Source organism: Oncorhynchus clarkii, chromosome 4, assembly GCF_045791955.1.
Source record: "Oncorhynchus clarkii lewisi isolate Uvic-CL-2024 chromosome 4, UVic_Ocla_1.0, whole genome shotgun sequence".
Classification (NCBI taxonomy): Eukaryota; Metazoa; Chordata; class Actinopteri; order Salmoniformes; family Salmonidae; genus Oncorhynchus; species Oncorhynchus clarkii.
Window position 1 is genome coordinate 60,231,162 of NC_092150.1, and position 22,702 is coordinate 60,253,863.

Here is a 22,702-nt window from a genome sequence, read left to right on the forward strand (position 1 = left end):
GGAGGGATCGTCTGTTGTAGGCCTTGCTGTAACAACAGTGTGGAATGCACAGTGTGGTTGGATTGACAGCAGCATGGTTGCAAAACGAGATCTGTCAGGAATATATCATCAGATATTTGGCCAGTTCCCTAACCTGTCAAAGCAAATAAAATTGGATTTGATGCAACCAGAAACCAGTCATTTCTCATGTGGAAGTGTTAAATCAAGACGACATTTATTTACATTAATTCAATAACAGTAGTTACATACACAGGAACATTGATCAAGCAGGCGTTGATTGGTCACATTTTCTCGACTGGTGTGATGCCTAATATTTTCATCCCGTTGGCCAACACCGTGCAGACACCACTGAAGAGCCGCAGCCTAGCCTATCGACGAGGATGAACAAATGATCTGAATCATCATCTCAACGGTTTACATCATGAACATGTTCCTTATCAAAGGACAGTAATAAAACCTGTTAGGAAATGGTCAAAAGTAGATTTGTAATCTATATGGCTATGCCTGTATAAAATACATTTTCCAAGGTAAGGCCATTCACAATTAATGGATAGCATTGAATCTGAATACACCAGGCCCTAAATGCATCCATTGACTGAAATGACACATGCACATTGTGGAATTTCCTACCTTGGGTCTCAGGCTATTTGTATTGAATAAGATATATGAGCAAATGATCCGTGTTTATCTACCTGTGCAACAGCTTGAGGGCTTCCCTTCACTGGCAGCTCCCTGTGTGCTGACGCAGCCAGGTGACTAGCCAGGCAGGAGAACAAAGACATTTTATGATTAGGTAATATAATAATATAATCATGTCCACACTGCCTGGACGTCAGACATTAAACACCATGCTCCTTACCTCAGTGTCATAAGGAAGTTGACTAGATGTTTTGGCTGCAGATCCTGTACAGACTGGTATAGAACTTCGTCATAGCTGAAAGTAGATAGTGAATGATGTAGGATAAATATTTTGATCACAATGGAAAACAGCATGGTCGGGTGTGACTGCATTTATTTAGCGACACTGACCGTTTCATCTGTGAGTACCCCACCCACACATGCTTACATTCCTCTATGATGTAATCAAATGCAACAGGAATGAGAGCAGGTTATTTAATTGGCTTCCAGTACACAGTAATTAGGGCTCAGAATAGTTCCTGGTTAGGGAACCATCCCAGCCCAACACGTAATCAGTGAAGAATAAGCCTGACCATTCTCCTATGTGTGGGGTTAGAGGGCATTCGCTTACCGAAGGAGGTGCTGGAGTATCAAAATACTCCTCTGATCTAGAAGAAGTGACGGGTCAAAGGCACCTTCCTCTCCGTCGCCATAGCGATGTATTAAACTGAAATGACGACAGTTGGTGAGAAGTCAGACAATGAGTTGCTTAATCAAGCGTCAGTTCATGTATTGTACTAACGTTCTATATTATTGAAAGTCCTGCAGTTTGTGAAATGATGAATGCTTCCTCATCACTCACCTACAGAGTCTGGCATGTGTGTACTGTAGAAACACCCCTGTATCACCTTGGGCCTGGAGGATCCTGTCCCAGTCAAACTTGTAGTCTGATCCTAGAGGCCCTTTAAAGTCCTGAGACGAGAAAGACAGAAAACAGGGTCATGCCTGAGCATAACCTGGAGCAATCTTCCATTGTTTTCATGCTTCAATTACCTATTTCCAAAGACACAGCTGTCGCTACACCTACAGACCCACAGTGTTCTTACCCTTTGTTTGCCCTTCGTTTCATATAGCAGGTAGGTAAGTTTGAAGAATAGGATGTTTGGCTGGTATGTCATATTCTTTAAGGTTGGGTCAAATTTGTTCACCTGAACTATGAGTGCGCTGATCCCCACTTTCTCAGCTGTGTCTTCTGGATACACCATTTCCTTGGTGGCTGAGGAGATAAAGAATGTTAACTGACAGATTATTAATGACTAATAACTATACACCTAGGCTGAATCCCAAATGGCAACCTATTCCCCGCATAGGGCACTATTTTTGACCAGAGCCCTATGTCACCTGGCAAAAGTAGTGCACTATATAGGAAATAGGGTGTAATGGGAATATTTAAGATGAATAAAGTTCGTATTCAGTTTAGAGTGGTACATAGTTTTGCGTATTCATATATTTTTCCTTTCTGTAATACACATGACTTACAGTGTTCTGCTTGTGACACTCGGGTTGATGGTCACTAGACTCAATGCAGTGTGTTATGGATTCAACTCATATCTGTTGATAGTGATTGAGGTACAAGGACTCACTGAATATTTTGGTATTCTGTGAAACGTTGTGCGATTCTTTAGCAGCTGAGGAAGTCACTGCCTTTTGTTTTGACTTCCTACAAGCCTATTGGGCTAGTGTTTACAGAACAGTTGATTATGGTACTGTATAATGAAGGCCAAATAGACATTTTCTCTGCCTCTGTGCTGGGTGGCATCTCCCTGTTGCAACTTGTAATACATTTTTGATTGACTTTTATCTGGGGCTGCCCTTCTCTTTTGTTCACCTGGAAATTCCTATTACTTAGGGTTTCATTTGGGACGCTGCCAAAAATCTCTATAATGAATCCCATGTCATGTCCTTACTCTTGGACTGGCTCATGTTCCTGAGCATCCTAGCCCGGGCTTCATCCAGGACGTCTTCCAGGAAAACCACCTCTCCTAGCCTCGTCTTCATACCCTGCACCAGGCCAAACGGCACATGCTGGCACCTGCAGCCAAACAGATAAAACAATACCTACATATAAACTCAGCAACAAAAAAAAGAAACATCCTCTCACTGTCAACTGTGTTTATTTTCAGAAAACTTAACATGTGTAAATATTTATGTGAACATAACAAGATTCAACAACTGAGACAAACTGAACAAGTTCCACAGGCATGTGACTAACAGAAATTGAATAATGTGTCCCTGAACAAAAGGATGGGTCAAAATCAAAAGTAACATTCAGTATCTGGTGTGGCCACCAGCTGCATTAAGTACTGCAGTGCATCTCCTCCTCATGGACTGCACCAGATTTGCCAGTTCTTGCTGTGAGATGTTACCCCACTCTTCCACCAAGACACGTGCAAGTTCCCAGACATTTCTGGGGGAATGGCCCTAGCCCTCACCCTCTGATCCAACAGGTCCAGACGTGCTCAATGTGATTGAGATCTGGGCTCTTTGCTGGCCACTGACATTCCTGTCTTGCAGGAAATCATGCACATAACAAGCAGTATGACTGGTGGCATGCTGGAGGGTCACGCTCAGTCCGATAATGCTGTGACACACCGTCCCAGACCATGACGGACCCTCCACCTCCAAATCGATCCCTCTCCAGAGTACAGGCCTCGGTGTAACGCTCAGTCTGAGCACTGATGGAGGGATTGTGCGTTCCTGGTGTAACTCAGGCAGTTGTTGCCATCCTGTACCTGTCCTGCAGGTGTGATGTTCGAATGTACCGATGCTGTGCAGGTGTTGTTTCACGTGGTCTGCCACTGCGATGACGATCAGCTGTCAGTCCTGTCTTCCTGTAGCGCTGTCTTAGGCATCTCACAGTACGGACCTTGCAATTTATTGCCCTGGCCACATCTGCAGTTCTCATGCCTCCTTGCAGCCTGCCTAAGGCACGTTCACTTAGATGAGCAGGGACCCCGAGAATCTTTATTTTGGTGTTTTTCAGAGTAAGTAGAAAGGCCTCTTTAGTGTCCTAAGTTTTCATAACTGTGACCTTAATTGCCTACCGTCTGAAAGCTGTTAGTGTCTTAAAAACCGTTCCACAGGTGCATGTTCATTAATTGTTTATGGTTCATTGAACAAGCATGGGAAGCAGTGTTTAAACCGTTTACAATGAAGATCTGTGAAGTTATTTGGATTTTTACGAATTATCTTTGAAAGACAGGGTCATGAAAAAGGGACGTTTCTTTTTTTGCTGAGTTTACATAAATATAACATTGGATAAAACAACTGCATAACAGTGCGGGGGGGACACCAAACCATGAAACCAAATAGATTTAGTATGGGACTGTGTGTAGAAACAATTGATTGTTTGTATTGTGACAGCTGTGTACACAGTGTTACCTCTCAGCCCACGAGTGTCCCATAGCCAAGAGGATCTGGAACAGCTGCTGGAAATGAATCCCTTGACTTTTGTCTGTCTTCACAAAGAAACAAATGATAATACGTTTAGATAAAAGTTCATATAACACTGCTTTTTGTAGCCATTTCTGAGTGTTAGAGCAGTTTGGCCGAATGCTTACCACATAGATCATCTCATCGAAATTGTACCTTTCCTTTCGATCTATGGCTGCAGCAAGATCTCTGGAAAGACACAACATGACAAAAATGATAATCAAGACTCACGTGTCATTTGATAATTACTAAAGTATTGCACACCAGTCATAACAACACTGTCAACCTTCTAAAGCAGCACAGACCTGGTGATATAGAGAGATGTCCCATCACTGCGTAGTACTGTGGAGTAGCTGGACATGTCTCCAGCTGAAGAGAGATCCACCACGCCTGTCCCCTTCCTGTTAACAGAGATAGATAGATAGGTAGATATATATATATATATATATACACACACAGTACCTTGCGAAAGTATTCGGCCCCCTTGAACTTTGCGACCTTTTGCCACATTTCAGGCTTCAAACATAAAGATATAAAACTATTTTTTTGTGAAGAATAAACAACAAGTGGGACACAATCATGAAGTGGAACGACATTTATTGGATATTTCAAACTTTTTTAACAAATCAAAAACTGAAAAATTGGGCGTGCAAAATTATTCAGCCCCCTTAAGTTAATACTTTTTAGTGCCACCTTTTGCACTAATGTCTCTATCAGTTTTGCACATCGAGAGATTAACATTTTTTCCCATTCCTCCTTGCAAAACAGCTCGAGCTCAGTGAGGTTGGATGGAGAGCATTTGTGAACAGCAGTTTTCAGTTCTTTCCACAGATTCTCGATTGGATTCAGGTCTGGACTTTGACTTGGCCATTCTAACACCTGTATATGTTTATTTTTGAACCATTCCATTGTAGATTTTGCTTTATGTTTTGGATCATTGTCTTGTTGGAAGACAAATCTCCGTCCCAGTCTCAGGTCTTTTGCAGACTCCATCAGGTTTTCTTCCAGAATGGTCCTGCATTTGGCTCCATCCATCTTCCCATCAATTTTAACCATCTTCCCTGTCCCTGCTGAAGAAAAGCAGGCCCAAACCATGATGCTGCCACCACCATGTTTGACAGTGGGGATGGTGTGTTCAGCTGTGTTGCTTTTACGCCAAACATAACGTTTTGCATTGTTGCCAAAAAGTTCAATTTTGGTTTCATCTGACCAGAGCACCTTCTTCCACATGTTTGGTGTGTCTCCCAGGTGGCTTGTGGCAAACTTTAAACGACACTTTTTATGGATATCTTTAAGAAATGGCTTTCTTCTTGCCACTCTTCCATAAATGCCAGATTTGTGCAATATACGACTGATTGTTGTCCTATGGACAGAGTCTCCCACCTCAGCTGTAGATCTCTGCAGTTCATCCAGAGTGATCATGGGCCTCTTGGCTGCATCTCTGATCAGTCTTCTCCTTGTATGAGCTGAAAGTTTAGAGGGACGGCCAGGTCTTGGTAGATTTGCAGTGGTCTGATACTCCTTCCATTTCAATATTATCGCTTGCACAGTGCTCCTTGGGATGTTTAAAGCTTGGGAAATCTTTTTGTATCCAAATCCGGCTTTAAACTTCTTCACAACAGTATCTCGAACCTGCCTGGTGTGTTCCTTGTTCTTCATGATGCTCTCTGCGCTTTTAACGGACCTCTGAGACTATCACAGTGCAGGTGCATTTATACGGAGACTTGATTACACACAGGTGGATTGTATTTATCATCATTAGTCATTTAGGTCAACATTGGATCATTCAGAGATCCTCACTGAACTTCTGGAGAGAGTTTGCTGCACTGAAAGTAAAGGGGCTGAATAATTTTGCACGCCCAATTTTTCAGTTTTTGATTTGTTAAAAAAGTTTGAAATATCCAATAAATGTCGTTCCACTTCATGATTGTGTCCCACTTGTTGTTGATTCTTCACAAAAAAATACAGTTTTATATCTTTATGTTTGAAGCCTGAAATGTGGCAAAAGGTAGCAAAGTTCAAGGGGGCCGAATACTTTCGCAAGGCACTGTACATACACACATATATACACTGCTCAAAAAAATAAAGGGAACACTTAAACAACACAATGTAACTTAAAGTCAATCACACTTCTGTGAAATCAAACTGTCCACTTAGGAAGCAGCACTGATTGACACTACATTTCACATGCTGTTGTGCAAATGGAATAGACAACAGGTTGAAATTATAGGCAATTAGCAAGACACCCCCAATAAATGAGTGGTTTTGCAGGTGGTGACCACAGACCACTTCTCAGTTCCTATGCTTCCTGGCTGATGTTTTGGTCACTTTTGAATGCTGGCGGTGCTTTCACTCTAGTGGTAGCATGAGACGGAGTCTACAACCCACACAAGTGGCTCAGGTAGTGCAGCTCATCCAGGATGGCACATCAATGCGAGCTGTGGCAAGAAGGTTTGCCGTGTCTGTCAGCGTAGTGTCCAGAGCATGGAGGCGCTACCAGGAGACAGGCCAGTACATAAGGAGACGTGGAGGAGGCCGTAGGAAGGCACCAACCCAGCAGCAGGACCGCTACCTCCGCCTTTGTGCAAGGAGGAGCAGGAGAAGCACTGCCAGAGCCCTGCAAAATGACCTCCAGCAGGCCACAAATGTGCATGTGTCTGCTCAAACGGTCAGAAACAAATTCACCACTGGCGCCCTGTGCTCTTCACAGATGAAAGCAGGTTCACACTGAGCATGTGACAGATGTGACAGAGTCTGGAGACGCCGTGGAGAACGTTCTGCTGCCTGCAACATCCTCCAGCATGACCGCTTTGGCAGTGGGTCAGTCATGGTGTGGGGTGGCATTTCTTTGGGGGGCCGCACAGCCATCCATGTGCTCGCCAGAGGTAGCCTGACTGCCATTAGGTACCGAGATGAGATCCTCAGACCCCTTGTGAGACCATATGCTGGTGCGGTTGGCCCTGGGTTCCTCCTAATGCAAGACAATGCTAGACCTCATGTGGCTGGAGTGTGTCAGCAGTTCCTGCAAGAGGAAGGCATTGATGCTATGGACTGGCCCGCCCGTTCCCCAGACCTGAATCCAATTGAGCACATCTGGGACATCATGTCTCGCTCCATCCACCAACGCCATGTTGCACCACAGACTGTCCAGGAGTTGTCGGATGCTTTAGTCCAGGTCTGGGAGGAGATCCCTCAGGAGACCATCCACCACCTCATCAGGAGCATGCCCAGGCGTTGTAGGGAGGTCATACAGGCACGTGGAGGCCACACACACTGAGCCTCATTTTGACTTGTTTTAAGGACATTACATCAAAGTTGGATCAGCCTGTAGTGTGGTTTTCCACTTTAATTTTGAGTGTGACTCCAAATCCAGACCTCCATGGGTTGATAAATTTGATTTCCATCATTTGTTGTCAGCACATTCAACTATGTAAAGAAAAAAGTATTTAATACAAATATTTCATTCATTCAGATCTAGGATGTGTTATTTTAGTGTTCCCTTTATTTTTTGAGCAGTGTATATACACACACACATCACTTTTGTTTGTTAATTGGACACTTATTCTACATATACTATCACTGTTACCTGTGATCAATGCACACTTTTGTTTTATTTCTTATTCATTTCTACATACTTACCTATAAATAATCCATAGATTATTTCTCTGCTTAATTTAACACGTAGTAGTACTAGATGTTGGGTGGGAATGTTTACTTAAAGGTATGTGGTGACAGTTTGCTTAGTGTATGACATTTACCCAGACTTTTTACACAATGCTCTTTCATAACTCATAAGGATGTTTGCTTCCGTGACATACTCTGTGGTTTTCAGCAGGCCTCGTCTCTGTAGCTGCTGCACCACCTCCTGGGCTTGTTGTTGGTGAAAAGACTCTCCAGAGTAGATGTCAAAGTGAACCCCTAAGCGCTGAGAAACAGAAACACATTGCATCAATATTGACATCTGATAACAAAACGGTGTGTTACAAAGGCGCTGACGTCTTGTGCACTTCCCTGGAATGACAACCCTGTCTGAGTTCATGTTAGGCAGTGCATGGGCATCAATACAAACAGTGTTTGCTTGAGTAGTGTACATTACTGTTTTAATTTAATAAAACAGTTTAGGCAAAAGTTTAGTCCTACAAACGCCTTTTGGCTAGTTGGTCAGAGGTGTGCCGGCCGGGTCAATACCTTATAGACTTGTTGGTACTCCTCCACTGTGATCTCTCTAAACTGTTTCCATAGTAACAAGGCCTGGTGTTCCTGCTGTTCCAGCCGTCTAAAGAACTCTCTGGCCGCCTGTCCTATGACCTCATTGTTCTCCGCCTCCTTGTTCACCTGAACGTAAACCTACAGGACATGTATACACACACAAACAAACTTGTAAGGGAAGGCCGCCAAAGACGTGTTCACACCTGCTGACATGACCGCATAAAATAACACAACACGAGAGGGCAGTGGTTCAAGTTCTCTCTCAGAACTACAGTGCCTTGCGAAAGTATTCGGCCCCCTTGAACTTTGCGACCTTTTGCCACATTTCAGGCTTCAAACATAAAGATATAAAACTGTATTTTTTTGTGAAGAATCAACAGCAAGTGGGACACAATCATGAAGTGGAATGACATTTATTGGATATTTCAAACTTTTTAACAAATCAAAAACTGAAAAATTGGGCGTGCAAAATTATTCAGCCCCTTTACTTTCAGTGCAGCAAACTCTCTCCAGAAGTTCAGTGAGGATCTCTGAATGATCCAATGTTGACCTAAATGACTAATGATGATAAATACAATCCACCTGTGTGTAATCAAGTCTCCGTATAAATGCACCTGCACTGTGATAGTCTCAGAGGTCCGTTAAAAGCGCAGAGAGCATCATGAAGAACAAGGAACACACCAGGCAGGTCCGAGATACTGTTGTGAAGAAGTTTAAAGCCGGATTTGGATACAAAAAGATTTCCCAAGCTTTAAACATCCCAAGGAGCACTGTGCAAGCGATAATATTGAAATGGAAGGAGTATCAGACCACTGCAAATCTACCAAGACCTGGCCGTCCCTCTAAACTTTCAGCTCATACAAGGAGAAGACTGATCAGAGATGCAGCCAAGAGGCCCATGATCACTCTGGATGAACTGCAGAGATCTACAGCTGAGGTGGGAGACTCTGTCCATAGGACAACAATCAGTCGTATATTGCACAAATCTGGCCTTTATGGAAGAGTGGCAAGAAGAAAGCCATTTCTTAAAGATATCCATAAAAAGTGTCGTTTAAAGTTTGCCACAAGCCACCTGGGAGACACACCAAACATGTGGAAGAAGGTGCTCTGGTCAGATGAAACCAAAATTGAACTTTTTGGCAACAATGCAAAACGTTATGTTTGGCGTAAAAGCAACACAGCTGAACACACCATCCCCACTGTCAAACATGGTGGTGGCAGCATCATGGTTTGGGCCTGCTTTTCTTCAGCAGGGACAGGGAAGATGGTTAAAATTGATGGGAAGATGGATGGAGCCAAATACAGGACCATTCTGGAAGAAAACCTGATGGAGTCTGCAAAAGACCTGAGACTGGGACGGAGATTTGTCTTCCAACAAGACAATGATCCAAAACATAAAGCAAAATCTACAATGGAATGGTTCAAAAATAAACATATCCAGGTGTTAGAATGGCCAAGTCAAAGTCCAGACCTGAATCCAATCGAGAATCTGTGGAAAGAACTGAAAACTGCTGTTCACAAATGCTCTCCATCCAACCTCACTGAGCTCGAGCTGTTTTGCAAGGAGGAATGGGAAAAAATGTTAATCTCTCGATGTGCAAAACTGATAGAGACATACCCCAAGCGACTTACAGCTGTAATCGCAGCAAAAGGTGGCACTAAAAAGTATTAACTTAAGGGGGCTGAATAATTTTGCACGCCCAATTTTTCAGTTATTGATTTGTTAAAAAAGTTTGAAATATCCAATAAATGTCGTTCCACTTCATGATTGTGTCCCACTTGTTGTTGATTCTTCACAAAAAAATACAGTTTTATATCTTTATGTTTGAAGCCTGAAATGTGGCAAAAGGTCGCAAAGTTCAAGGGGGCCGAATACTTTCGCAAGGCACTGTACTATGATTCTCACAACTTACATCAAATAGGTGTTGTAAGGGATTATTTTTCAATTTCTCCTGACACCCAAAGAGCTGAAAGCCAGCTCCCAGCAAACCTAAAATCCACAGGCAAAGAAGAGGTTATGGAAACCTGGTCCCATTTCCCAAGGCAATGGTTTACTATACCTTTCAGCAAAAACGATCATTCTTATTTTCAAAAAGTAATCAAATCACATATAGATTTATATTGCTTAAAGATAGTGATATGACGTAGGTGCCCAAAGTAAAATCCCCCAAGGAAGTTGAAGCTCGTTTACTGCATTTCTACACAATTTAAACTCTAAAATGATATTTTGGAGAAAAATAAATAAAAAACCCAGCCATTAATTATCACCACAATATTAGGTTTAAAGGTCTGTGGAACGGCATATACAATGTCAACCACTACTCAACCTCCTCATAATTGACTCAACTGAGGAAAGGCGCATATATTCCAATGTAAAATAGATGCGTAATACACGCTATCAAGTCACATCAAGGCCAATTTTTTTTCTTTTTCACTAAAGGATTGCATGCATCCATCATTCCATTTGCAAAATAATGCAAGATAGGTTACTACTCCTAATGTGATTGCATAGTCATAATTTAGGCTAATAATATACCTCAGTTCAGAACAACGCATGCCTGAGCACACAGTGAGTAGGCCTAATCAGAGATGTTTCTTCTCCTTTCTTTGCATGGGAAGAATTTGGCATTTTAGAAACACATTTCATGCAATTTTACTACACTTTATATGACTGGAGACAAGCAACATGTTTTTAATACGACACAAATTAGTAGCTCACTCTGCTGATACTGACAAGCAGATCAGTAAATACGACCTTGTCTTGAATGCAACCATCTAACATAGATCAACGAAAACAAAAGACACAAATTGTACAATATGACGTCCATCTAGTGTGGAGGAAATTATTGTCCCCAGGTGTACTGATCCAATAATAAAAGACAGATGTGTGTGCACTCACTGTGTGTGACGTTGTGGGAGCGAAGTCTTGCATCTCACGCGTCGCAATATCTGCTTTGATGCTCGCGGCAACGTAATTTCACTGAGTCTACCTTTAAAGCTTCTCAGTGTAATTCTTTATGCTCTTCTTCTCTGCTTTACTCACCAAACTGCATGCCCCAATCTCCTAGGTAATTCACTCTAATGACATTATTTCCCAAGGATTCTTTCAGGTTGGCGATGAAGTTACCTAAAAAATAACATTGTGCATTTTTCAGTCACAATAGATACAATATTTCAAACACATCCTGAATTTAGCCTGAGGTCAGGAACAATATCAAAAATAAACTCTGCCCTCTCCTGGTACGTTAAAGAACTTCAACCGAGTCTCACCAATAATGGTGGAACGCAGATGTCCAGCGTGAAACTTCTTGGCAATATTTGGAGAACTGTAAGAAAAACAAAAGGGAAATGTTGTCAATAAATTCATAAAAAGAAGGTAGCTATTTCTTTAGTGCTTGCCTCTTAACACTTTGCCTCAACATCCTAGACTCTGAAACAATACAAACGAATGGAAGTTTGAGGAGAACATATTTCAATACCTAAACTCCACCACAGTTGTTCCTTTTTTGAGGCCATCGAAAAGTTCACTTTTCACACCAAATTTGTGACGTTCTTGGCACAACTGCTCTAAAACTTTCTGAAACAAAACAAAAACAAATGTGTAGACTTTCTAGATGGTTGTCTTGTTCATTTATATACATTCTATTCCTACACGCTGGTTGATAAAAATATTTCAAACAGAGTCTGCAGTTTTCCGACTGACATGATCAAAATGAAAAGAGTAGGGAAAAAGGCATATTCACCTGTACTAACAGATTCCGACTAACTCTAAAGTGTATCACTCCCCGTCCAGCAAATATTTCTTCCACCACACTGTCTTGCTTCAACTGAAAGGAAATAGCATGCACTGTAATTCTGACAGGAGGGTGAAATCTAAATATCAGCAAAGTGTGAGTATGTGACTGACTACTAAACGTTTCAGGGTGAAGTTTCCCCTAGGTAACGATCTAGGATCAGTTTCTCCTCCCCCAATCAAAACCTTACCAATTAGTGTGGAAAATGTTAACCTGACCCAAGATCTGCATCTAGACTACAACGCTATTGGTCCCACCTGACTGGCCAGAGCCTCTGTCTGTGCCTGGAGGTCTCCATTAGTTGGCAGAATCCCATTCCTCAACAGAGTGTTGACTGACAGCCGGAAATCTGGGGATTGCCTGAGATGAACAATATCAGAAGATCCATTGAGAAACATGGTGACTGTGTAGTGATAATCATGTTTGATTGAGGGATCTGTAAGGACCAGACTAGGACTGAGACTTCATTCAGTACATCTCGCTCCCTCTCTCACACACACTGGTGTAAAGTACTTATGTAAAAATACCCCCCAAAAATACTTAAGTAGTATTTTAAAGTATCTGTACTTTACTATTTATATTTTTGACAACTTTTACTCTACTACATTCCTTAAGAAAATAATGTACTTTTTACTCCATACATTTTTCCTGACACCCAAAAGTACTAGTTACATCTTGCATGCTAAGCAGGACAGAACATTTAGGTGCCTCGTTTGTAAATTATGTCTGAGTGTTGGAGTGTGCCACTGGCCATCTGTAAAATAATAAAACAAGAACATGTTACTGTCTGGTTTGCTTAAAACAAGGAATGTGAAATGATTCATCCTTGTATTTTTTAATACTTAAGAATATTTTAGCAATTACATTTACTTTTTAATACTTAAGTATGTGACTTCCATTTTTACTTGAGGCATTTTCTATTAAGGCATCCTTACTTTTACTCAAGTATGACAATTGGGTATTTTTCCACCACTGCACACTCACACTTAACTGTTTTTTGGAGACTGGGATAGCACAGAGAGCTGAAATGAAGGCATCTTCAGACCGTCCCAAAGCCCTAGAGAGCTAAACCAAGAGAGGTCAAATATGAAAACTGCAATACACATTGTTGTTGTGTCAATTGAACCCCAGAGCATATATTATTGGTATGTTTTGAAGTCATGATTACCTACATTGACCAGCTTGAAATATTCAGAATACTCCGCTATCAATGTTAATTGGCCGATAGAAATTCTAATTATAAATTTAAACAAACCGAGGGCATCTTGGTTCTTAAGAATAATGACAGGCACAAACATGCGGATACTATTTGCTAACATTATGCACGAAATGAAACCCCACATAGCTAACGTTAGATAACTACACAAATTACACAGAACACATGCACTACCTTCGATGCAATACTTCTTCTGAAATAACAAGCCATGTGCATACGTCGACATCAATGCCGTGTTTTCATAAATTACATTCAATGGTCATAAAATAGATTATTCCATATCACATTCATGCGTGCTTTTGCAGCTGATGACATTCAAAAACTCATTTCCTGCTTAAGTGATCTTTGAACTCAACCTCACACGTTTCATCCAATCGAAGTGGTGTATTTGCCGACTACGTCATAGAAGAGTGGGCACGTTAGATTTCCACTTCGGCGCTCTCTGGCGTCGTCTGTCGTCATACAGACTGTGATACCAAAATGAAATATGCTCTTGCAAATAATGATATATTTATGCAGTACTAACTTTTTCATTTATTTTGTATTCATAGTGATACATTTTCTTAAATGAATTGGCTCAAATAGGTCAGATATATGTTCCAATACCATAGAATAAGAATTAAGAACATGTGTATTTCTAAAGTCAATAATACACCTGATAATGTAACCACACAATTGCTGAGAGCAGTGATTATTTGACCAGTAAGTAATAACTCAGATAGGCTACCTTGAAAGGTCTGTTTTATCAGTGTTTTATGTTTGAGAACATGAAGTCATAGGCTTCATGTTCCTTCCGCTAACTAGGTTTCCATCCAACCTTTTTATACGAGTAAAGTACATGTTGGATAACAAAATGTCATGACAGGCCTGATAGAAACAGAAAATGTGTCTTTAAAATTTCCAAATGTCAAAAAAATCTAAATATGCTGGACAAGGTGGGATATTTTTGTGTTGGTAAAATGTATGTGAGAAATTTTGATGGAGCGCTTTTATTGATATAATAAATCATATCAAAGTAAACACAATGACGTGGTCCGGGCGCCGAAGACGTGGATGTCGATTAAGGCAGCCCACCGCACCTCTCCGATTCAGAGGGGTTGGGTCAAATGCAGAAGACACATTTCAGTGGAATGCATTCAGTTGTAAACTGACTAGGTATCTCCCTTTCCCATCCCACTTTGACTGGTTGGGAAAACCTGCAGTTTATTAAGCTACAGATTAAAGTAATTATGAACTTCACAGGGTGGTGAAAATGCAAGGTGATGAGCTTGATGCTCCATTTCAATAAATATCGAGGGTCTTATTCTGGTGACACAAGACGCGTGGCTTCCGTTTGAAAATGTAAAAATTAATCTCATTCATTTGTCCATAATAATCTCATGTAACCACACTGGATCTGCGAGCTGTTGCCTAGAACGCACATGCCAATATCAATGAGCACCACGACATACATTTCTTATTTTTTTGGAAAACCATCAGTAGAGCTGAAAATGTGACAGAAACCCATTTAACTTTAACATTTTTTATTCGACGGAATTTAACCACAATATGCATTTGTATGTCCACTACGTCATCACGCACAGCCTTTTATCCATAACAAGTCAATTCAATGAAAACACATCTGGTGGGAAAAATGTACATTGTTTTTATGCAGATTATACAATATTCACCTGAAAATCTATCACCAATTGGATGGAAACCTAGCTACTATGAACATTTGTGTTTGGACAAGATAAAATACCTTCAAAGTACTCCTTCTCAAATGGTGGAGGAGATGGATTATACACAGTCCAAAATCAACACCATCAAAAGCAATCACTGAAGTGGAACCTTCTCCAGCACACTTGGAAGAGATAAATTGAACAAAGATGTCAACTATTCTAGCATTTTTTACTATGAAAAAGACAATGTGAAACCGGAACATCCTTTAATGTAAACCTATTATTCATTAGCTTTACCCAACCCAAGTCCATTAAGCTACATAGCCAATAAAATAAACAGGGAAAAAAATAGCACTTTTTTTGTAGATTTTTTTTTTTTTTTTTTTAAAGGATAACTGTAACAAAGGTCAGGCAAAATGACAATTTACACAGGCCATTTACCATTACAACGTAACCATAGCTGATAGATCATAGGATGTCCTCTCCTGGAGTCCAGTCCAGAAGCTTCCTTGGATTATCTGCTCTTTTGTAGTGGACCACCCCTCCCAACTGTATAGGTTGATTTGATTAAAAAATAAAATAGTTGTGTCTCATCATTTTTGAAACAAAGAAACATGTTTATGGAACAAAATAAATCTAAATGTGTGGTGGCAGAGTCATAGCCTGAGTGCCAGTCTGTTTGGGCTATAATGCCAACTCCTTGTCACTCATTGTCTTAGCTTGACAAGGACAGCAATGTAGTTGGAAAGAGCACAAACAGATCTAAGACGAGGTTAGCAGAGTTGGGAATGGCAGGTCACTTTATAAAAAGGCCTAAGAAAAAAGTCTAATAAATATCAATACAGCAATTAAAACAACGGAGGCCACTGGTAGAGTAATAGGTAGCAGAGGTCCATATATGTGTTGACAGCAGGAAGCACTCCAAGGTTTCATCCAAAATGGCACCCTATTTTATATATAGTGCACTAATTTTGACCGTAGCTCTATGAGCGCTGGCCAAAAGTAGTAAATTGGGTGCCATTTAAGCCGCAGCACAAATACCAGTTGCTGAAGAGAACGTAGTTGCCACTGACAGAAGCTTGAGGCATCCTAAGCCCACAGGGGAGATATGGCACTACTACAAGTCCAAATAGAGCCTGTGAGTCTCTGGAGAATACAGTTGGCAGAGAATCAAATGGGAGGCTTTGAGCAATAATAAAATGGGAAATTGGTATTCCATCAAATATGAGGTTTCACTCAGGAAACATCTGGGGAGGAAGAGAGAGCAGCTATGAATACAGATTCATGGAACAAAGTTCACAATACATTAAGCATGATACAGAAGTGACAGGGGTCTTTATAAAGAAGGGAGGAAGCATGTCAGTGTTTCCCATAGGTGTTTTTTTTTCTTTCCACAGTGGCAAGAGTCACAAAGGGGGGGGTGTTCAGGTTCACTCTCCAATCACAATTTTTTACATAGAAAAGCAACACAATTGGATGTTCTAAGTACACAGAAATCCTAAAACCACACCAGGAGACGACCTTCGAGGTCTGGAAAACATTAAGATATTTAGATTTAATGTTACCCTTTTATTCAAGTCCTCACGCACCTAGGACTGTTTGGTTAGCAATGCTTCTGTAGCACATGTGATGGCATTTGAAAAACAATTGCCCATTGGATTGATGGAAATAATCATGATATAATTTTACCAGGTAGGCATAGGCTACTTTATAGCAAGTTAACATTTAATTGAGAAGGTTTTTGGGAAAGCCTTTCCATCCACCAAGACATTAGAGTCGCTATATTTCCCCCAGTCAAATTGTAGGGGTGTGGTGGCAACAATTTAGCAGCGGCGGTGCGATGCTGCTAAAATAATATGGGAAACACTGCACTGACAGAGGGAAGTTTATTACTCACAGCTAGCAGGTTGCTCTCCAAATCGCCGCATTAGCTGATCGTGAGTGAACTTAACGAAAGCATCATATTGCTCTGCAAAAAGAGAGAAAAAGGTCTGACAATAAATAGAGTGCTATATATTCTGCAGAGGTCACAGAAACAGTTTCTCCAACATACCTGCTAGTTTTGTTGTCAATATTTCGTCATATTCTTCCCTTATCTTCTCCTCTCGTTCTTTAAGTAGTCGTTCACAGATCATCCCAACCTGTCTCAAGGTAAATAGAGGTTGCTCTTTTCTAGATGGGGAGACGGCACCAGAAGATGTTCCTATATAGAGAATAAGTATCCATTATCAAAGAGAACATTCTCAAAACCACATGTGAAACTTGACCAAAAAAATGATGACATTAAATGAAGCAAGCTAACAAAAGGGATAACAATTGTTGTGAGGTAACCAATGGTTTCCATTTGATGAACCCCCTCAGATGTGTCTATTCCTCCTGATGTCCTTCCTGAGTAAAAGCAGACTGGACATACCTGGCAGACTGGATCCATTAAGGATGGAGCTATGGGGTTGTGACTCCAGGGGACAACAGCCCTCGGTCTGCTGAAAGCTGTTCTCCAGGTGCCTTCGCTTCTGCATCCGCTTGTACTCTTGCTTGATATCGTGCAGGATTTGCTCTGGAATGGAAAACAAGGGCAAGATGTGGTTAGGGCAAGCTAATCAATCATTCCAAATAAGAAATTGCACAACATACTCAAACAATATACCTTGTGAGTCATCTTGATACTTCACTAAGTAACTAACAACAATATGACCTTAATTCAAGGACAAAGGCTACAAAACACGAGCTATCCAATTCCGTAGCAAATGAGAACCCCATCCCAACCCCTGCAGGAAGCAATTCCACTGCACAGACTAGGCCATGTTCGACCAGTTGTGGAAAAAGTATCCAACTGTCATACTTGAGTAAAAGATAACTTAATGGAAAATGACTCAAGTAAAAGTCCCCCAGTAAAATACAACTTGAGTAAGCCTAAAAGTATTTGGTTTTAAATATACTTAAGTACCAAAAATACATTTAATGGCTAAAATATGCCTAAGTATCAAAAGTATAAATAATTTCTCATTCATTATATTAAGTAAATTTACAGACAGCCAGGGGCACACTCCAACATAATTTACAAACTATGCATGTCCACCAGATCAAAGGCAGTAGGGATAACCTCTTGATAAGTGTGTGAATTGCACAATGTTCCTGTCCTTTAAAGCGTTCAAACTATAACAAGTGTCAGGGAAAATGTAAGGAGTAAAAAGCACATTATTTTCTTTAGGAATGTTGTGAAGTAAAAGTAAACAAAAATATAAAATAGTAAAGATACCCATAAAAAAAGGTAAAGTAGTTTTACTAAACCTAAAGTACTTTACACCAGTATTTGACTAATATATTGCCCATATGGCTACATGCCATCATCCTGTTGCTGTTAAAGAAGTATTTATCAGATACATGTCTGGCTAAATGTAAAATGCTCATTTATAAGACCTATGCTAGCTAGCTTAGCTTGAAGGTTTAGCACCGGCCTACTAGCTGCCGTTAGTTAGCAAGCTAGTTGAACAAACAGTTGTGTCTAAGTCACAGGTTTCAACAACAAATGCAAGAAGTGTTTACAAGTTTATCGGTAACTTACTGTAGCTACTAGTCAGGTATTTGATATTGCTTAGCCAACTAGTTAGTAGTTAGCTACGCTAACATAGCTAATCTCACCAAGGTGCCCTAACAACACCTTTCATTCATAGATTCCCACTCATGCCTTAAAATCTAGTAGCTATTAACTGTTGCTAACCCGTTGTGAGTCTGGACGACACTTCTCCAAATGGTGAGGGCTCCATACGCAGATATTTCTGGGGTGATGAAGTCGAGGCGGCTTGAGACATTGGGGTGCACCTCCTCCTTTTGGGGGACGCCTGGTTCATCAATGGATCGAAATCCATAGTCCTTTTCAAAGTAGCCCCACAAGCCATTCCGTTGGGAATATTATGGATCTATAAAAACGAGATAAAGCTGTGGTTTTCGCTATCAGAGGGCACACCAGAGCTCCTGTGACTGGGTCCCTCCGCTGGCTTTCTTCGACTACCCTCAAGGGAAAATTCAAGTTATGCACAAATGGCTTCGTTTTTCACCTCTCGAGTCTTAATACCATCCAAAACGCAGACCCTGTAATGGCCTAGTGTTAGTAGAAATTCATCCAATCAATTATTGTATGTGAATGATCATATAAAACCAGATGACAGTAGATTTCAGACAAATATTTCCTTCTCCCAGCGCCGTCGTCAAATTCTCTCCTCGATGACAACCAACATGGCGTCAAAACAACGTTCATTTTACATTCTGAGCTAATGGGCATGCGCACTTAACGAATCTCGTGTTAGTTAATGTAGTTTATTTTTGTATACAGTATACTTGTTCATATGCAATACTTGGCGCCTTTGCACTACATTCCCCACATAAACCGTGAATGCCAAAAGCACTCGCCAATTTGAAATGGGTGTGTGCAATCTGGTATCCTTGGAACGTTCATTGAAATTGAAATGTAAAATGTTTAAGGTAAGGGTTAAGGTTTAGATAAGGGTTAGAGTTAGGTAAGGGTTAGACTAAGGGTAGGGGTTAAAGTTAGGGTAAGGATTTCGTGTAGGGACGTCCCAAGGATTCCACATAGCACTGACCAATTTAAATGCCACAGTACTTTCAAATTATTTACAGAATTGGAATAAAGCTGTTAGTTAATTCCTAACGAAGAACAGAACGTTTGAAAACGTGTCCTCCAGTCATTGTCTCATTTCTGAATGTGCATATTTGATTCAACTTATTTTATTGTTCTTGTAAATAACAGTACTTTGCTAGATCTATTCTCTATTGTTCTGTGCTGCAATGTGACTTATTTACCAGCAGGAAGAAAGAACAATGAGCTGCGTTTAGACAGGCGACCAAATCCTGATTATTTTTTTTACTCAGCTCTGATTTGGTTGGTCAAAAGACCAATTAGTAGAGAAAAAAGATCTGCCTGTTTAAACGCAGCCCGTGAAGTTTGCAGGAAATATATTATTACAGCTAATCCCACAGACTTTTCAAAAGATTGGACAAAGTAAAATATTCCTTAAACGTTTCTCGCTCATATGGGACATCCCCATGTCAGTAGGCTACATACTTTCAGTTTAGGACTGGCCCAATTGTGTTTGAGGTGCACTTCCTTATTTAGATGTTGTTTATGTCCAGTTTCAGATATACCTGAACTAATGTCGGTTAAACCAGAACTAAAGTCTAACGTAATACGTCAGCTGCTCGATTAAATTCCTGGTTCATATGTGTTAAAATAAGAGATGAGGAGGAGCAGAAAAGCTCTCTCTTTGCAAATTACAGGCCGAATGTTCTCTCTTTTGAAATTCGAAAGATGCTAACACCAGCAACACCATGAGTTGTCGAAACCACACTATAATCAAATTGTAGTTGTCACATGCTTTGTAAACAACAGGTGTAGTGTTTACTTACGTGATCTTCCCAACCATGTAGAGAAAAAAAATATGAGTAAAGATAAATTGGCTATATAGGCAGCGGTGACCCCTCATTCAGGGCAGAATAAAATCTTTTTTTGGGGGGGGGGGGGGGGGGGGGTTGCATGTTATTTTAGCATTATTACGTGTCACATATCAGTTTGCAAACAATGTAAAAATAATAATAATTCATTGTAAAGCCACTTACAAACATTGTCTCTTTTTTGTTCCCTTGCGTAAGGCAGCTCCAAAATGCAGGTGTTTCAGCCAAGCTTAGTGCTTTCTGTGGTGGTGGGGCAGCAAACGGAAAATACTGAGAGTAGGGGTTGGTAATGTTCTCTAGTTGTGACGTGATTGGCTCAGTGTTCAGTCACTCATGGGGACTCTATGTCACCACCAAATCTAAGGGTAGAGCTTGAAAATTCAAGCCCCTTGGGTGCTGCCATAGAGTTACATTAGAAGTGCCCATCCAAGAAGTCTCAAGGTAATTGGCCACAGATAAAAGGATGCCAAATCACGTTAGCTTTGATACTTTCAAAATCTTAGCTAGCAGTCATCATCATGAATCAAGTCTACAATCTACTGGCAAATCCTTTTTAATCCTTGCCATATCAAGAGAAATGACAAAGAGAAATCATAGATAAAACGTATCGGGGCTCATCTGCTATTGGACATAAACAAGTTGGAAATCGCAAATTCAACAATTTAGTGGTTTGGAAGGAATCAGTAGCTAACTGCAAGCATTGCGAAGAAATCACTAGCCTGCTATTCAGTGGAGTGGCTGTGTGGTCCCAAGTCTGGGATTAAGGGTCTCTTTTCCAAGCTTAAAATTATAAACATTCACCATTGGCCATGCTGTCAATCCAGCATGATTTCTGCCCCGCTGAAAACAACTGTTAACTCGGAACTGGGAAATCTGACTTCAGTGAGTTCAAGACAACTGGGAACTCGGGGGAAAAACGAGCTCCGACTTAGAAAATACGTTTTGAACGGTCATCCAACTCGGAATTGTAAGTCAAGAACCCGGGCTTCTTTCTAGAGCTACGACTTGAAGATCACTGACGTCATCATGATTCAACCTTGTTTTTGTTTTGAGTTCCCAGTTGTCTTGAAAGCACCATAAATCCAGAGAATGCCGGACATTGAGTCCAAACATGTAATGTATGCTGCTGCATAAATGATGTAATATGCCAGGGAGATATGTATACGGTAGTTAAGAAAGTAATACTAATTACTGTGTTGTGTAGTAAGCTGTTTGTAGCCCATGTGCCTCACCCTAATAATTTGATCTATTTTCCCTTCTTCATTTCGCCTACTGTTCTTAGTACACATGTAGCCTATAACCTGTTTTAGAGAAATGTAATCATTGAATATTGTAAGAACTTTCATTGACGGCTTATATGCCCCCTTTATTTATCCTACGGTTCTGACTTGGTGTACAGGGAGAACACTGTAAGAATGGCCGATGTTCTGAATTCTGTCGCTGTACATTTCAAAAGTGCTGAACAAATAGTTATATTGACTACGTCCGTCCTAGCTCGCTCAATAATGTCTTAATCGAAATTATGGATTGCCTCTTATCCGCTTGTTGTCCCCTTATGCCATAGTTTGTCAAATAAAATAAAATTGTATTTGTCACATACACATGGTTAGCAGATGTTAATGCAAGTGTAGCGAAATGCTTGTGCTTATATTTCCGACAATCAGTAATATCTAACAAGTAATCTAACCTAACAATTCCACAACAACTACCTTATACACACAAGTGTAAAGGGATAAAGAATATGTACATAAAGATATATGAATGAGTGATGGTACAGAACAGCATGTACATCTCAATTGTCAGTAGAAATCACATTTGTTGAAGCAAGGCAGCCATATCAGCTATGTTTTTTAAAAGGCAGTAAATGAGGCTGAATGAACTGTTTCACTGCCAGACATGGCTCCACTGATAGCCAGGTGTAGCAGTGATAAGCTGTTGGGACTACTGACACGACACTGCTGTTGGGACAGCTGTATGCAAGCCCTAGCAGTTTGCGGGCACCGTTTGTCACCGTTATAGTGCAATTAATGATTATTTAGTGTTGTGTTGTGTAGTGGCTTTGCTGGCATGCAAAATCTGTCCACAAAAGATTATACCTGAACTGACATACTTTGAAATCATGTTCATAGCATTGCCTCTTTCATGTGTCTCTGTTCAGCTGTAAATCTGAACTGTTCAAAAAAAGTATTGTCTGTTTATAATATGCATAGCACTGCTATAAGCACTGTCAAAGTCCCACGTAG

General features: G+C 40.6%; 2 protein-coding genes across 2 annotated transcripts; both read right to left on the reverse strand.

The window, feature by feature from the left end:
- Nucleotides 1–180: 180 nt before the first annotated feature.
- LOC139407027 (arginyl-tRNA synthetase 2, mitochondrial) lies at nt 181–13,669 on the reverse strand. The gene is made up of 20 exons (XM_071150318.1): nt 13,504–13,669; nt 13,105–13,178; nt 12,371–12,473; nt 12,063–12,146; nt 11,799–11,896; nt 11,590–11,645; nt 11,363–11,446; nt 10,233–10,309; nt 8,299–8,457; nt 7,929–8,035; nt 4,416–4,511; nt 4,239–4,299; nt 4,060–4,136; nt 2,586–2,710; nt 1,827–1,894; nt 1,481–1,590; nt 1,250–1,345; nt 860–934; nt 693–756; nt 181–368 (listed from the first exon to the last, which is right to left on the reverse strand). The coding sequence occupies exons 1-20, from the start codon at nt 13,543–13,545 to the stop codon at nt 282–284; spliced, it is 1,743 nt and encodes a 580-aa protein (XP_071006419.1). The 5' UTR covers nt 13,546–13,669; the 3' UTR covers nt 181–281.
- Nucleotides 13,670–14,835: 1,166 nt separating this feature from the next.
- Nucleotides 14,836–19,266, reverse strand: LOC139407028 (akirin 2). The gene is made up of 5 exons (XM_071150319.1): nt 18,712–19,266; nt 17,404–17,547; nt 17,044–17,193; nt 16,888–16,959; nt 14,836–16,237 (listed from the first exon to the last, which is right to left on the reverse strand). Exons 1-5 carry the CDS (start codon nt 18,887–18,889, stop codon nt 16,227–16,229), a joined length of 555 nt encoding a protein of 184 aa, XP_071006420.1. The 5' UTR covers nt 18,890–19,266; the 3' UTR covers nt 14,836–16,226.
- Between the last annotated feature and the right edge of the window lie 3,436 nt (nt 19,267–22,702).

Bases quoted from the DNA above. Each gene is read 5' to 3' on its own strand.
- LOC139407027 (XM_071150318.1), bottom strand. From the start codon at position 13,545: ATGCACATGGCTTGTTATTTCAGAAGAAGTATTGCATCGAAG. The intron at 12,474-13,104 runs GTTAAGTGTGAG...TGTTCATCTCAG, and splicing joins ATCCCAGTCTCCAAAAAACA to GCAATCCCCAGATTTCCGGC. The intron at 10,310-11,362 runs GTGAGTAAAGCA...TGTGGATTTTAG, and splicing joins AGATTGGGGCATGCAGTTTG to GTTTGCTGGGAGCTGGCTTT.
- LOC139407028 (XM_071150319.1), bottom strand. From the start codon at position 18,889: ATGGCTTGTGGGGCTACTTTGAAAAGGACTATGGATTTCGATCCATTG. The intron at 17,548-18,711 runs GTTAGCAACAGT...TTTCCATTCCAG, and splicing joins GTCGTCCAGACTCACAACGG to AGCAAATCCTGCACGATATC. The intron at 17,194-17,403 runs GTATGTCCAGTC...TTCTCTATATAG, and splicing joins TAATGGATCCAGTCTGCCAG to GAACATCTTCTGGTGCCGTC.